Raw genomic sequence first — 17496 nt, 5'->3', positions numbered from 1 at the left:
TGTCCACAGCTCCGGCAGGTCTGATACCCCAAATATAACCACTAAAGGACAGGGCTCCAGCTCAATATTCAGGATTGCCGAGATGGTGCTAAAAAAAGAGACCCAGAAACCCACAAGCTTAGGACAGGACTAGAACATGTGCCTGTGGTTCGCAGGCCCTCTCAAACAGCACTCACATCTATCCTCAACCCCCTCATAGAAATAACTCGCTGGCCTTGGTGAGGTGCACCGTAACCACTATCTTGAGCTGTATCAGACTTAGCTCCGCACAGGATGATGTAGCATTCACCCTGCGGAGGGACTTACTCCACATCCCCTCCTCTAGTATGGGTTGCAGCTCCTCCTCTCATTCACCCAGCGCCTCCTCCCATTTGCCCAACTCCTCCTTCCATTTACCCAGCTCCTCCTTCCATTTATCATGAGGGGACCTTTTGAAAGGGAGGTTCAAAGGGTGCTTGTCATATCCTCATGCCAAATGTATTCTCCCACCCACGCCCTATGGCCCTCATGCCCATGCCGAGCTATTTCCCCTCACCACCTTCTAGAGCCCCCCATGTCTCCCTAACCACCCTCCAGAGACCCCCCACCCCATGCCTCCCTATGCCATACCAAGGTACTTCTATGTCCATTCATCTACTATATACTTTCTAGAACCAATGAATCCTACAGTGGAAAGTGGATGCATAAAAAAGCTTTTTAAGAAAGTAATTTGTTGACAACTTTCTACTTTCTTAAAAAGAACTAATTTTCACTACAGGGCAATAAAAATATCAATCATCCAGACCCTATACAGTAAAGATAAGATAAAGTCGCCATCGTCTCAGATTACCATAGGCTGCATTTCCCTTTGAGGGGGAGAGCTAATGGTGATTTAACCTAAGGATCATCACACCTCAGGCAAGGGGAAAGGTTGAGAAGGCAGGGCCTTCATTACAGTATTGAAAGCAGAAACTGCAAGCACTTGCAATCTCTTTATTTCTTGTAAATAAACACTGTCAAATTCACAGCAGAGATCAGAGAGCTAGAACTTCCAATCAAACAATGTTTTCCCTTTGGCTCAGCTGTTTTAATAATCTAATGGATGTCTGGGCTCTCACCCAAGCCTCATTATGTATTCTTGGCTGAGATAGATTAACCTGGCTGTTTGCACAGTTAGTTCCCACACCTTAGTTTTCTCAGCCAAATAGGTTAGCACTTCTCAGCCGAATGGGTTAACACTGTTTTATACACCATCAATGTTATGCCAGTGAAACAACAGTAAGACAATACTAGGCCACTTTTATTACCTCCACAGTGTGCTACTGACTAATCCCCATGTAAGAATATGTTAGTATTGTTAATACTGTTTTCTCTTCTGCACTGTTCCAGGGCGCACACATGTTTCAATCGCTTGGACCTCCCCCCATATCCATCGTATTCTATGCTTTATGAAAAGCTTCTCACAGCAGTGGAAGAAACCAACACTTTTGGACTTGAGTGAAGGAAGCACTTGCTTCTCATGAGGAATCGCACTACTGCAGTGGACAGCAGGCAACCTTGTCTTTACAACATGAGAAGCACAAAATGTGCATGTACAAAGAGGATGCCTCATATGTAAAGTATTATGGACAGTACTTCCTGATTTCTGAATTAACCGAGAAAGGAAGAAAAAAAAACATTAATGTTGAACTATTGTAACTATTTCCTGCTTGGTTTCATTTTTTTTAATTTTTGTAAATAAACATTTCCCCCAAATGAATGGACTATAGACAATCTCATGCAATTAAAGCCATTCTTTTCTTGGCAGGGCCACTTAATGTTAAAGGCAACTAATGTAACCTCATTAGCACATCTTCACAAATCAATGTGTAAGAGCCATGGATTGTATTCAAATTCAATTGCAGAATCACAAAAAGGATCTAACTTTGATCTGTGGAAGATTTTATGGAATTTCACTCTCAGAAAAGTACATATTAATTAGCTGATTGGCTGGTTTGAAAGTCACATGATACTCAGGCTGCACTTCCTGTACAATCATGCTGCTGTATAAGAATGTCAATAAAACTACTTTGTTATGCCACAATATTTATGGTCTTCTCGTTAGGCAGCCCCTCCTCCGATTGTCCTAATCAATTGCCTATGCAACAGTTATTATCAATGTCAGCAGTGATGGTGGGTCACTGCAGACTTCAGCAGGAAAGTATCGTTTTAAGAACTACAATACATGATATCAAAAACTGGGGTAGTCTATTTATTGACTTCAGTGAAAGAACTACTTGTTTAATATTTTGGTCACACCATTCACGTATATCATTATTTTCTGATGTGGTTTTAACATGGCATGAACATTTTCCAGCTAATGAATTGAAGCCAGCAGGGTAACGAGCGCACTTGAACTGTTTTACTCCTTTTCCATTGTTTTATATAAGCAATGCCTTAATTTGAATTCAAACAAGCTGTTATACCACCAACAGAGCCAATTGTTTTGGTACGACAAGTTTGCAATATGGAATGACATTTTAACCTTCCTGAGGTGTTATAATTCATCATAACATTTTGCAAATGAGTTTTCTAGCATTGCTTTTCAGTTTAATATGATGTATGTGCATGCTAACAACCTTTATTCTGTCAGCGTCCAGAAGGAAAAGATTTGCAATGGAAGTCATTTTTGTCGATCAAAAGGGGAAAGATTTGTTTTCATGATCTTCGGATTCTCCAAAAGTCTTCACAGTTAACCATTGATGCTGTTTTTACATTTATACTGGAGGAGGTTGTGGCAGCTAATTTACACATCAGTTTCCACTCATAGCAATTAGATAACTGACTAGATAATCCGTTTCTGGTGGTGCTGGTCGAGGGATAAATATTGTCCAGGACAGACCAGGAGCATTTCTACTCAGATTTTAGCAGACCCAAGGACTTTTTACACCCACCTGACAGGTTCAATGAGAAATGTGAGTAAGTCTTTATTAAGCTTCTTATTAGACTGCGCTTAATATCTGTGAGTTATATAAAACCTTGGTCAGACCGCATTTGGAGTATTGCATGCAGTTCTGGTCACCACATTATCATAAGGACGTGGAAGCTTTGGAGAGAGTGCAAAGAAGGTTCACCAGGATGTTGCCTGGTCTCGAGGGTGTTGGCTATGAGGAGAGGTTGAATAAACTAGGATTGTTTTCACTGGAAAGACGGAGGCTGAGGGGAGACCTGATAGAGGTCTACAAAATAACGAGAGGCGTAGACAGTGGGTGCGATTCTCCGCACCCCACGCCGGGGGAGAATCGCGGGAGGGCCGGGCGAATCATGCCAAGCAGCCCTGGCACACCCCGCGATTCTCCCACCCCCCCCCAGAAATGGTGTGTCGTGTTTTGCGACAGGCCGCTCGGAGAATCGCCGCTTGCCGTTTCTCACGGCCACCGGCGATTCTCCGGCCCAAATGGGCCGAGCGGCCTGCCTAACCCGACCGGTTCACGCCGGCACCAACCACACCTGGTCACTGCCGGCATGAACAGCGCGCGACCGGTGAGTGTGGGGCCTGTGGGGGGCGGAGGGAGGTTTGAGCACCACGGGCATGCTCAGCAGATGTCTGGCCCGCGATCAGTGCCCACCGATAGTCGGGCCGGCGTCTCTAAAAGACACACTCTTTTCCCTCCGCCGCCCCATAAGATCAAGCCGCCATGTCTTGCGGGGCAGCGGAGGGGAAGACGACATGCGCGGCTGACGTCATTTCGGCGCCGCTGGCTGCGTCATTCCCAGCGCGCCACTTTGACGCAATTTACAGTGCAGAAGGAGGCCATTCAGTCCATCGGGTCTGCACCAGCCCTTGGAAAGAGAACCCCACTTAAGCCCACCACATCCCCGTAACCCAGTAACCCCACCTAACCTTTTTGGACACTGAGGACAATTTATCATGGCCAATCCATCTGACGTGCACATCTTTGGACTGTGGGAGGAAACCTGAGCACCCGGAGGAAACGCACGCAGACACAGGAATAACATGAAGACTCCGCACAGACAGTGACCCAAGTCAGGAATCGAACCTGGGACTCTGGAGCTGTGAAGAAACTGTCTACTGTGCTGCCCATATTCCAGCTGCTGGTTTCTGGATGATACTGAGGGAGTGCTGCATTTTTAGAGGTGCTGCTGTTTGAATGAAACATTAACATAGCTCCCCAAGTGAATGTAAAAGATCCCATCCCACTTTTATTTGTGGAAAAGCACAGGAAATAGTTGCATAATGGCAATGTTACAGGACTAGTAATTCAAAGGCCTGGACTAATGCTCAGAGACATCCCACTAAGGCACCTAGCAGAATTTAGGCTCAATTAAGTAAATCTGGAATAAAAAACTAGTCTCAGTGGTGATGAACATGAGGCTACTAGAATGTCATTAAAACCAAACTGGTTCACTGTTGTTCTTTAGAGAAGGAAATCTTCTCTCTTTACCTCGTCTAGCCTATATGTGACTCCAGACCCATAGCAATGCAGTTGATTCGTTACTGCCCTTTGGAATGGTCTAGAAAATAATTTAACATCAATCTAGGTCTCTAATATGACAAAGACACACCAAAGCCAATCAACCCTGAAAAGTCTTCCTCCTTAACACCTAGGGAGAGCAGTCCCACAGACTAGTCAAGCAACAACCTGACATAGTCCTACTCACTGAACCATACCTTATAACCAATGTTCCAGACTTCTCCATCACCATGCCTCAGTTTGTACTGGGCAACTGGTTGACCAGAGGTGGCAACACAATGTTATACAGTATCGAGGAGGGAGTGGTCCTTGGATGTCACAACAGTGACTCTGGACCAGACTGTCCGCCAGTCTGGGTCAGTATCTTATCAAGTGCAGTCACAAGGCCGAATCATGCGTAAGCACCTTAATCATGTTCAAACCAGACAGCCAGTTCTACATAAAATGCCTTGGGAGTGGAAAGTAATAATTAAGCCAAATCCGATGCCCGTAGAGGCTAATATGCTACCCGAAGTGAGTTAAGATGCCGAAATGAGCAAAGTCATAGATAGGGATTATGACATGGAAACTCAGGTGTCGGAGGTCACCAATGGGGAGCAAGCAGTGCAGCAGCCTCAGACAGTGCATCCACCATAATGTTCCGATTGGAAGCGGCATGCGCTATTCAGATAAACGCCGTCAGACCCAACATCGCACGTGCAGGAGACACAGCCAAGTGCAATGAGAATCCAAAGCCCTCCCCACTCCACAGTCGACAGAAGAGTCTTCGGACTTTGGGGGAGAGGGATGTCATAACCTGCAGGGAATTTATAGGGTGGGAGCAATTATTATTCCCGCGAGTCTCGATGAATATAAGCTGCCCAGCTAAGGAGGCGGTGGGCGAGATTGATCATGGTTGAGTTCAAATAAAGTCGGCCAAGGATGGAACCGACTCAGACCCAGCAGGGATCTGATGTTCTTACAGAACCTACCAGGAACACCTGAACAGATCACAGAATGTGATCTGCATCATAGGAGAGGGTGTCACAAAGCTAGGTTCACTCTGAGGCAGGGGAAAATAGGTATAGGCATCAAAGTTTTATGATGTCAGATCATTCCAAGGCTCCTTAGACTAATTTGGTCACTCACTCTCCCGCCCACACATATATTAATCATTTGCTCAGAGCATCACTATCCGTTTGGGAAGGAGATATTACCCTGTCAGGACAGATATTGTTTCCCAGGTGCCTGGTTGCTGAGGAATGTGGACACCCATGTACTGATGAGACAAGATGCACAGCTACCCTCTTGGAACAGTGCCAAAATGTGTCAGACTGGACAATATTTTCTGCATATACCTCACACATATACTTTGTTGGTCATTTAATGTTGGTGATATGGGTCTCACCTGCCAGCTGACAAAATGATCGGAGTCCTGTATCGCCTTCATTGGTGATGGCCCACTAAAATTACAAGTGCCTGTGAGGCTCCTGACTGGCCAGCAGTTGCCATTTTCCAGGATGTAGGACATTGGGGGCAGAAATCCTACACTCTGAAGAGCTGTCAATCAATCAGAGGATGGAAACTCTCATTGTCCATCAATGCCACTGGGAGCAGTGGCATCTGCTGGCAATGCACCCACCAGAGGCCTAGGATCACCACAAAATTGACTGACCTCATTAACACTACACCCTGTATGCTTCAACCGATGCCAATGCTTATGTAGTTACATTGCATATCTTATGTTGCCCTATTATGTATTCTCATGTATTTTCTTGAATTGTTTAATTCCCTTTTCTTCCATGTACTGAATGATCTGTTGAGCTGCTTGCAGAAAAATACTTTTCACTGTACCTCGGTACACGTGACAATAAACAAATCCAATCCAATCCAATCCAAATTCAGGCAACAGGTGAATGAGGGTGGGATGAAAGCCATGGGAGAGGGTTGTTCGTTAGATGGTGAAGTGGGGGCAGTTAGAAGAAATGGAATGGACCCCCGCCTTGCTGTTACCTGGTCCCTCAATCAGGAACTGAGTGCCCTTCGAAGCCTGCAAAGGCCTTGATTGTTGGGCTTCCCACATGGTGACTTCCCCATCCACGGCAGCAGATGAGACCCTTAATTTGGTATTAATTGCCCAACTGACTCAATTCCCTGAGAGGGAAGGCCATCCGTGAGCTTTCCCATCTCGGAATTGAGTGGAGGCAGGAAGTGGCAAGGTCCACACCCACACCCGCTTACACCCTGATTAAACCCCCTCACCTCCAAATTCACTGTCAGCGGGAGGCACTACAGCCCGATATCTTGTGTGGCACTGCTCCATTGCCTGTCCAAAGACGCTATGTCATGCTTCCATTCACTTCATTCTTGCCCAGCACTTAACATCCGTTTTGAAGCTTTATATAAGTTGAAAGACTTGGCTCATTATGCTGCTACTCACGTTCAGGCATTTGCATTTCTTTAAAATTGAGCTGTAACTAGATTTTACTCACATTACACTATTTTCCAAGGCAGGCCAAAGCTGTGCAGAGTTTACACTATTCATTCAGATGAGGTGACCTCAGTAGACTGTACACAGACAATTCAGAATACTATGGGCCAGATTGGCCCGGGCTCAGCTTGTAGGCATTCCCAGCATTGATTTTACCAGTCACGCAATATCAGGATTTATGTTCCTTTCTCCACTTTCAAACCAATAAAGAGTTTAATTGATAACTGTAACTTGGAAATAGAATTTTTTTAACAAATGGAATAATATTAATTGTAATATATGTAACCATCAACTTGAGCAGTTTATTAACATCATCTGTTACAAAGGTCATTACTTTTTCATTTTTCCCCAAACTATGCTACTTTTCGTAATAGGATCAAATTTAAGGATTTCTTCAGTGAAGGTAAAATGGATTTGGAAAAACTGTTTCTATGTATATGCTGCAAAAAAGCTGTGATATCCAGGTGTAATTATTTGCATGATAAAAAAGCATAAGTTACAATGTATATAAACTATTGCGTTGGAAGCGGCTCAAAGGATGTAAATGCATTCAAGGCAGTTCAGAGGAGGGTTTCTTGATTGATACCTGGAATGAGCTGGTTGTCTTATGAGGATAGGTTGGACAGACTGGGCTTGTTTCCACTGGAGTTCAGAAGAGTGAGGGGTGACTTGATTAAAGTATATAAGATCCTGAATAGTCTTGACAAGGTGGACATGAAAAGGATGTTTCCTCTTGCGGGTGAGTCCAGAACTAGGGGGCACTATTTTAAAATTACGGGTCACCTTTATAGGACAGAGATGAGGAGAGTTGCTTTCTCTGAGAGGGTTGTGTGACATTGGAATTCTCTGCCTCAGAAGTCAGTGGAAGCGAGTATTTTTAAGGCAGCGGTAGATAGATTCTTGTTGGGCAAAGGAATCGAAGGTTATCAAGGGGCGAATGGGAATGTGGAACTCAACACAAACAAATCCGCCATGATCTTATTCTCAGTATTTGTAATTGGTTTGTAATGTGTCCTCAATGTCAGCCGAATTTAGCCAAGCTTTCGCCATGTTTTGTTCGTATCATGTGGATACTAATCCGGATCTGGTGTGGGGAGGTGAGAATCCTACCTGTCAGAAAAATGTACCCCTGATGCCAATCGAATTTCTAGAGGTAGGGTCATATGAATAATTTTGATGGTGATTGCTCTGACAGGCTTCAGGCATCTGCAGTATCATAGTATAGTGCTGTTTTGCTGGATTTTAAAAGATTTATAATATACATTTATATATGCTTTCAAGACATATCCAGTTACATGCAATCTATTGCACAGCAATCAATTTCAGAGGTGTTTTGGTCTTTTAAAGATTATATTCCACCTTTGCATGCAAAAAACAATGCAGAGGAAAAACAGGTTTGCAATGAAGCTAATGATTGGTTCATACTTCTGTCATTTTCATACTGCAATGCACCCACCCATGTTTGAGCAAAGGCATTTATTGTACATCACCTGTGATTTCTGATGAGAAATTGACAGCTGTGAAACAAATTTGCCCCTGCCCACTCCACTTCCATTGAAAATCAATGGTGAAGAAACAGAAAATCTAAGTTCCTTACTTTAAATTCACTCACTGTGCAGAAAATTGTACTTCTGGTTCCCAGCCTCATTAGATATTCAAACTCACTGGGGGAACAAGTGGGATTGATGAGTTATGTTCTTCTGCAAGGCTGTAGAATTAAATAATAATTATCCTGCTATGTGGAGGTTGGAAATGCTAGTGGAATCTTATGAATGGTTAGGAAACCATAATAAAACCAGTTGAAGTCCTTACTGAACCCAAACTTTATAGTTCCATCACTTTTCATAATCATCCAATTTATTATCATATGACCACTAGTTCTGATGAAAGGTCATCCATCTGAAACATTAAGTTTATTTGTCTATTATCCCTAAACGCTGCCTCACCTGCTGCATAACGTTTATACTACTTTTACGAGGTTAGACCTGTTAGCTGACATCAAGTATTAGGTGAGTGACAACCTCCTCAGCTAAACATCAGGAAAATGAAGGTCATTGCTTTGGCACAAAATCTACTTTTCTGCTGCTAATTTCACCTCCATCTCTGGCCAAACACCCAAGTTGAACAAGCTACACTGGACCTTAGAATTTTGTCAACCCTGAGTTAAAAAATAACTGTAACTACTTATATTTACATAGTTCCTTTAATATAGGAAAACAACGGAAGCGTTTATGATAAAAATGAATGCAAAGCCAAAGGAGATATTAGGATTTTTACAAATACAAAATGTATAAGGTAATTATGGTTTTGGGCTGCATCTTTAATTTAGGGTAAAATGGAGAAATGAAGGGGGTCATATGACCTGCTCTAAATTCTGTCCGACAATAAACTTGGGTGACTTGGTAGAAAAAGGTTAAAGGAGGACCCAAGGTTGATTTACTGGGAAGGAGGTTCAAGATATTTACACCTGTAAACAATGACCAGATCAACTGTGCTGATGTGGATAGACCTGCAAGGTCTTAGGAATGTCATGTTTTGTAAATGGTTATACCTTAAACTGTCTATTTAATTCCAAGATAGAATAAAATTGGGTGTCCACACCTAATTTATATTTCTATTGGGAGACAAGGCACTTGTGATTCACATTGCCATGAGAAAGGCTTTGAGAGGGGAAGAGTCATTGTATAATCGGACTCGAGGTTTTCTGAAAAATATCACTGAACTTTGCCAACATGGTCAGTCTGTAAAATCCGAGATAGAGGCCACAAGTCTCTATTACGGGTGAAAGGTGCTGTTAGGATTGAAAACACCAAAAGTTCACAAATGTTTAAACAAAGTCGGGAGAATTGCCTAGCTCTGGCTAGAGAAAATTATCTCCAATTTGTCCCTCGCTGTGAAAGTTAGTTAGTTGGCTGAAAAGGCGAAAAGAAGCTGAGAATAGCTTTGAATTGGTTCCTGGAGAAAGAAGTATCCACTTAAGGGAGAGAGTAAATTATAGCTACAGTGGAGGATTCTTGGTCATTGGAGAAGTTAAATGGTGGATGTTTTCTGAAGTTTAGAAAATAAGTTATACAATGAAATAGTGTTTCATCATGTTTTCAGTTAACGTGTTACAGTAAAAGTCTTAAAACTTGTAATCTTGTGTGATCCTTTCAATCATGCACTGCAAGCTCAAATTTATTTATAAACGTTATCTGTCTCTTTTGGAAGACAACAGAATTAAAAACTAAAAATGGTCAAAGATATGGGCTGGGATTCGCCGACCCCACCCTGGGCTGGAGAATCCCCGGGGGGAGGCACGAATCCCGCCACGCCAGATGCCCTATTCTCCAGCGCCGTTTTTCAGGCGGTGATTCTCCGGGCCCCGATGGGCCGAGCAGCCGCCCAGTTTTGGCCAGTCCCGCCGGCGTGAATTACTCACCTCACACATGGTGGGACCTGGCAGGTGTGTATGCGGAGGTGGTCCTTGGGGAGGCATGAGGGATCCAACCCCGGTGGGGCCCCACGCTGGCCTGGCCCACGATCGGGGCCTACTGATCCTGCGGACGGGCTGTTTCCGTGGAGGCCTTCTTTCCTCTGCGCCAGGCCCCTATAGGGCACTGCCATATTGCCTGGAAGCTGGCGCAGAGAAGAGAACCCTGCGCATGTGCGGAAATGCGCCGGCCGTTCCGTGCATGCACGAGATCACGCCGGCCATTCCGCACATGTGTGAACCTGCACCGGCACTTCGGCGCAGGCTTGAGCGGCGCCAATGACTTCGGCGGCAACCTAGCCCTCTAGAAAGGTGAGACTTCCTCACATTGGGGGGCCATTGACGTCGGAGTCATTGGCGCCGGTTTTCCTGCCGGCGTGGGGACATAGCCCCATTTTCAGAGAATTCCACCCATGGTCATTAAAAAGGACATGGAAGTAGTTGAGAAGTGTAGAGAAAGAATTTTGAAGTGTGGAGCCTAGGCAACTGAAAACCACCATTAGTTGGAGGAATGAGGAGAGTTTATGAAACAGTGGAGTCAGAGGAACTAATAGGTTCAGCTTGTATGGGAGTTTTAGTGCTGAAGGAGGTTAGATAGTATAGTTATAGAACAGATACAAAACAGAAGGAGACCATTCAACCCATCATATTTGTGCCAGCTCTCCGCAAGTGTAGTCTCACTCCCCTAGCTTGATCCAATTTGTCTTAAGTCCCAATGCATTTGCTTCGGCCATGCAGGCAATGCAGTTCAGATCCAAAGCACTCATAACTTCTGATAAGGAGCAGTGCAACTAGGAAGTGGTTATCAATTTGAAGCATTGGCAGATCGGAAGCCATTAGAAGGCCCACTAGGGATGGCAACATGTACTGGCCATTTCGAAAAGGCTTCCATTCCATGAATGCATAAAAAAATGAATGAATGAAGTCTGAGTTACGCTTGTTGGAAGTTAAGAATATTCTTATGCAGGGATTTGTCCTCTGCAGAATAAAAGAACATGTCCAGACATTACACCTATTTTGAATGAAACAAAAGTTTGAGAGGACAATAGTTTCATGGGCATTCTTCATGGAAATGCCTCAGTCAATCTGAATCAACTTGCCCACCAATCAATGCCCTTTTCTCCTAAATCCTTGCTCCCTCTGAAATTTGACATTCTTGTGCCTTTTTTAAAATTCATTTTTCGAGATGTGGGCTTCGCTGGGTAGGCCAGCATTTGGTGCCCTTGAGAAGGTGGTGGTGAGCTGCCTTCTTGAACTGCTGCAGTCCATGTGGTGCAGGTACACTCAGTAGGTACTGTCTTGATGAGTGCTGGATGAAAGGTTTTGACAGCATGAGCTTTAATTTTTCCAACAAGTATGTTTTGTGTTACTTCATCAAATGCCTTTTGAAAGTCCACATATATAACATAAGGAACAATTTGATATGAAACCTTGGGAGTATCCTCTTCAACAACACCGGGTTGGATGATGAAATTGCCCATCACCTGTCAAAAGCAAGCTCAGTAGGTCTATCCATAGACTTTAGAGAAAGCATGGCCTTTGTCTAAAAACAAAGATTAAAATCTGCCAGGCAGTAGTTCTCACATCACTTCTTTGTGGCTGTACAACCTACTGGCTCACATTAAACAACTAGATGAATTCAAACTTCGCTGCTTAACATCTATCTGCAACATCAAATGGCAGAAGAAAATCGCTAACACCAAAGTTCTTCAAAAAATCACATACCTGGTATCGAGAGCATGTTAATCAAAGCTCAACTTCACTGACTTGATCATGTCGTTCACACAGAGCAGTCCCGCATATCAAACAACGTAATCTCCAGCCAGTTGAACATGGGAACACACACCAGAGGATGTCCCAACCTCAGATACAAAGACATTCTGAAAGCCAATTTCAGGGCCTACTAACTGGATCACACGACATGGGAAAACAGAAATCTCTGTCATCAAGCAATCTGAACATTTAAGGAGAACAGAGTCAGGTCCTTGCAGGACAAGCGAGCATGGTGAAAAGTCATTGCCTTCACCCACCTCTCCGACAGTGACTTTTCATGTGTCATATTTGCAATCGGATCTGCAAGTCACGATTTGGCTTGACCTTACATGAGACGACCGCAATCTGGATGGTGAGTAATCGGGCCCCTTGTTGAACACACTTCCATTGAAGACACAGGAGAATCCATCATACACAACATCAATTGTACAATCTTCCTCAGTCCGCTCCATTTATTTATCAAATAACCCAATAAAGTTAGATAAACACAATTTGCCTTTAATAAATCAATGCTGGTTAAATAATCAGACCCTATTTTCCAAACTATCAATTAATTTTGCCCTAGATTATTGCCTCTAAACGTTTCCCCGCCACTGAGGTTAGACTGATGATTCTGTGGCTGTTGGGTTTATCTCTCTGTGCACTGAGTCACTGTGCAGTGTGGCCCTTCATGTGTTGTAGCGGACAGCCGTCAGACATCCAGACAGACAATCTGTATGGACAAATTCAGCAACTGCTACACATCTGTGGGCAACGAGCCTGGAACAGAGGGACAGTGTGAAAGCACTGCCAGGAAGAGGCTATCAGACATGAGGAGGAAGCTGCAAACACACAGAGAGATGGATGTTGTTGTCCATGGTAACAGAGTGACCCACAAACACCCCTCCCCCTGCCTTTTTCGAGACAAACGAACCCCAGCCTATTAAGGCGATCCTGAGCAGTCTGAGCTCAGTTCTGGTGTTATCCTTGTAAATATATTTGCACCTTCTCCAGCACTGTGCCTCAATATACTTTTCATGCCTTCACTTCTAAACAGGTCATTTCAAATTTGGAATTTATTAATATAAAAATAAGAATTATATCCAAGGGGTTGGTGAAACCTATAAAAGGAACAAAAAACTTGAGTGAAATGCCCTTCGTGTAAGTTGCCCTTGTGTTGCCTTGTTTTAAAAATGATATTGCCTTTTTAACTGCATTTCCCCTCCCCCAGTTGTCAATCAGCTGGCTGTCTCCATGGAGACGGTGTGGTGGGGCTGGTGTTGTGAATGAGCCGGTAGTGCCGGAGTTTGATAGTGAGAGCGGCTAGTGCAAGGAGCTCAGCCTGTATTCCAGCACCGTGACCGCCGCTCCGGAGCAGAGAGCCAAAGTCCCGGGCCCCCTGTATCCACCATGACACAGCCGCGGAGTGGACTGCTGTCCGACATCCAGACCAGAGTCTGCAGCGACAACTTCAGCAACTGCTACACGCTGGTGGGCAAAGAGCTCGGCAGGTAATACAGAGAGAGAGACGGCTGTGGAGGTACGGCAAGGAGAGGCTAATAGATACTAGGAGGGAGTTGTAGAGACAAGAGGAGAGAGGGAGAGCAGAGAGGGAAAGAAAGGAAGACGGGAGAGAGAGGGGGAGACGGGAGCGAGCCTTTCATAGAAATAGATTGAGTTATACAAACGCCAGTTCATGGCAACAGAGCGAGAGACATGCACAGAGACAAACGTGAGATGAAGACCCAGACACACGGGTCTGACTGCCCTGCACCAAGTGAAACAGAAAGATTCGCAATATTGCGATAGGGTGAAGGAGGAAGAGATTCGGTTGCATTTTCTGAAGGTGACAATCGTCCATAATGACCTACACCATCTGAGGGTCAGATAGTGACCGGAGCAAATAAAAGGCCGTCCTGTGGTACAGCAACCCTCACGGTGACTGAGGGAGACAAGTTGTCAAATGAGGGGGATTTGTAACTGAGGCAGATATTCTTGAGAAGCATGCTGTGTAATCTGCTGCTACTGTGAGAGTCTCCCTGTTCACTATGTTATATTCCACAATAGGGAAATGAAGGTTATGGGGTGGTGTTTATTACTAAATTGTTGATAAAATCCTGACTTTAGAGTTCAGATGAGATGTGATTGTTGAGATACTTTATAATGTTCAGACCATTGGTACTTTGTAAATGTATATCGCCTATGATTCTTACCTTTACATACTCCAAAAAAGTGGAATCCCCCTCTGGTAATGTGATTTTGTGTACTATATTTATCACTTGGCTTTTTATACAAATGAAACTTGGTAATTTATTGAAGGCTTTAATGAACAGATGCTGGTAATATTTTACACACCTTTATAAAGCTTCCTCAAAAGGGAATTGCAACTGATTGTGAGTTACAGTAAATTCTGTGATTTTTATTTTATTTATTTATTTATTGTCATGTGTACCAAGGTACAGTGAAAAGTATTGTTCCGTGTACAGTTCAGGCAGATTGTCCCATACATGAATGCATAGAACATACTATATAAATAAAGGTTACAAAAGATGTAGGAAGTGGATCTGTAGGGGAGAGCATGTAATACTTCTTTACCAAGTTCTAATTTTTTTTCAGATTTGGTGGGAGTAAGGTGATTTCCTAGTTGTACACAATTAATTTATGTGTAACTGATGGCTGCCTTGACTCCTTTATTGTATAATGCAAGCTAAAGAAACTAGAGTAAGGTTACTTTCATCTATATTTAAATACTGTCCTTGTTAAATAAAAGTGGGAAGTCTGTGTATTCTAGTGAGGAAAGCTGGAGTTTCTGACACAGACATTTTTGTAGCTTCCAAGTCCGTCCATTTTTTAGTTGGTGAATTGAATATCTTACATGAACTACATCCGCATGGAATAAGAGAAAATAAACATATCATAATCGATTGACAACTACTACTTATTTCTGGAACTAACTCAATAATTTTTTTAATGTGAAATAGCTTTGCAATATATTTAAATCACTATTTTGAAATTAAAGGTTTCTGCCACCTCCCTCCTATTCAAAGATTTGGAAATTATCGTTTTAGTTTGAAAATAGCCCATCTTGTTCCTGGGCTGCACCCCCTTTTTCAGTATGTTCCCTGCATCATAGTACTGTATGCTGCAGCATTGCTTCGTGAGTCCACTTGAGGCAGCCCATTACTACTTAACCATGAAATAAGTACGTATGTGTTGCTACTGTACTTCATGTGAACCGCTGAGTGCCTGTTATGACAAGATTGGAAGTCATACACGGTCCTTCACATTTAGTCTTCAATACAGGCAAACATATTGTTTGCTTTGGTTTCAAAGCAATGGCTCTTCAAAATCAAGTTTAAAGTTCATCAAATAATGTTTGTTCAATAATTGATGTTTAACCGGGGAAACTGAGTGTTAATGTGCAACTTCGCTGGCAGCTTCTCAATGTTGTAGAGGTGCTGTGTCCTTTCCTGCTATAGTGATCATCCAGGTGACTCTTACACTCTTCCAAGTTTAATCACTTTATCCTGTGATCGGTTAGCAATGTCTTTGCTCTTTCTCTTCTCTCGGTAAAGTTCTTCAAGGAGGAGGGGAACAGATTCTCTCTACTTGTATGGAAATTTTGTTACAGGAGTAGCTGAACATTTGATTAATCATCTTTCTATTCCTACCTCCTATCCCTCCCAGGAATAAGTGTGGAGAGTTTGCTGAGAGTTCTGCTTGTTACTCGAGTTGCTACTTATTTCTATGGGCTTCATTCATGTGGTCTGTGTGCCAGAAATAGGCTGTTCTATTGTGGCTGTGGTGGTTGCAGCTTTGGCAGACTTCTGTTTCTCATCCAGGTACAAGCCAAGTCCTTATGTTGGCCAGCATTCTGCTTAAGCACAGACCTGTGCACTGCCGCAAGGTCTCTGAATTCCTCACTCATTGTTCACTGGAGATATGTTGTCGCCTGCTCTAGATTTTGGATTCATGCAACAAGAGCGGGGGCATTCTGGCAATTACTTCAATTGATCCCACTGCCTGCATGCCTAAGGTCTTTCTGCCAATCTCCTGGTGTATTCCACAAAATGTCTATACACAAGAAAGCCTGTGCTATCTGGCATAGCCCAATTAGCTATTAAGTGTAATATTGCCTTATTCTCTACACCGAGAGTGATTTTTGTGTTGCTAAAGTATCCTCTGTTTCATGGCTGGTCAGGTATTCATTTATTCGTTCCTGAGATGTGGGCACCACTGGCTGGGCCAGCATTTGTTGCCCATCCCTAATTGCCCTTGAACTGAGAGGCTTGCAGGGCCATTTCGGAGAGCATTTAAGAGTCAACCGCATTGCTGTGGATCTGGAGTCACATGTAGATCAGACTGGATAAGGACGGCAGATTTCCTTCCCTAAAGGATGTTAATGAACCAGATGTGTTTTATGACAATCGACAATGGTTTCTTTGTCATCATTAGACTTTTAATTCCAGATATTTATTGAATTCAAATTTCAACATCTGCGTGGTGGGATTTGAACCCAGGTCCCGAGAGCTTTATCCTAGGTTTCTGGATTACTAGTCCAGTGACAATATCACTACACCATTGCCTCCACTGACATACTCTGCCACTGCCTCCCCTGAGATACACATCGAAAAGTGCAACACACGAGTGATGCTTGGCCTGCCTTTCTTTACCCACACCTTTGCCCCTTTCACATCTATCTGCACCCCATGCTATTCTGCCCTCTTCAATTGTCAGGTCGACTTAGCTTTCTGAGTAACATTGTTAACAACTGTGGATTCAAGGACTTGAACAGCCCTATTTCCCATGGCTAGATTTGAAGAAGAGCTGGGAGTTCCTCTGGTATTCTGCTGACATTTTTCCATCAACCATGCACAAATAGATTAAATTAAGCATTAATCTCATTGCTATTTTTGCGAGACCTTGCTGGGTACAAGTTGATTACAGTGCTTAGCCATGTAAATGACTGCATTTCAACAACTTAAAGTGGCTATCATAAATGTCCCAAAATGTATCGATGCATGTTTTTCTTTAAATTTGTAAAATTAGCAAGTGCATGTCTCTGGACAAAGTGCTTGCTATATAATGGTGCTGGTAGATTATTGTGGTGAGATTTGCTGCTCAACCTGAGGCCCCAGACTATTTGTAACAAGAAGAAAACGTGTGTGGGTGTATATTTGGGCATCCTGTGGCTTCTCTGATAATACATCCTGCATTTTGCAGTCCAGAACAATTTCTATTTCACATTGGCTGAAATGTAATTACAGGCACAAAATGCAATTTTAATTAGAAAGCAGGAACACACAAGCTTCCTTCCATTGCACGTGCCACCTACAATGTGTACTAGC

General features: G+C 43.3%; 2 protein-coding genes across 2 annotated transcripts in view; both read left to right on the top strand.

The window, feature by feature from the left end:
* The window catches only part of LOC119966320 (E3 ubiquitin-protein ligase HECW1-like), a 664661-nt gene extending 662597 nt beyond the window's left edge, over positions 1–2064 (top strand). Inside the window, 1 exon segment of the mRNA XM_038797802.1 lies at positions 1369–2064. Within this exon segment, the coding sequence (XP_038653730.1) occupies positions 1369–1480 (112 nt within the window). The 3' untranslated portion in view covers positions 1481–2064.
* An 11354-nt stretch (positions 2065–13418) lies between these two features.
* Positions 13419–17496, top strand: part of stk17a (serine/threonine kinase 17a) — a 94795-nt gene continuing 90717 nt past the window's right edge. Inside the window, exon 1 of the mRNA XM_038797806.1 lies at positions 13419–13659. Coding sequence (XP_038653734.1) covers positions 13559–13659 — 101 coding nt within the window. The 5' untranslated portion in view covers positions 13419–13558. The remainder of the gene's footprint in view (positions 13660–17496) is intronic.

This window comes from Scyliorhinus canicula, chromosome 5 (assembly GCF_902713615.1).
Source record: "Scyliorhinus canicula chromosome 5, sScyCan1.1, whole genome shotgun sequence".
Classification (NCBI taxonomy): domain Eukaryota; kingdom Metazoa; phylum Chordata; class Chondrichthyes; order Carcharhiniformes; family Scyliorhinidae; genus Scyliorhinus; species Scyliorhinus canicula.
The sequence above is the reverse complement of the archived record's forward strand: the minus strand, read 5'-3'. Positions and strand labels throughout refer to the sequence as shown.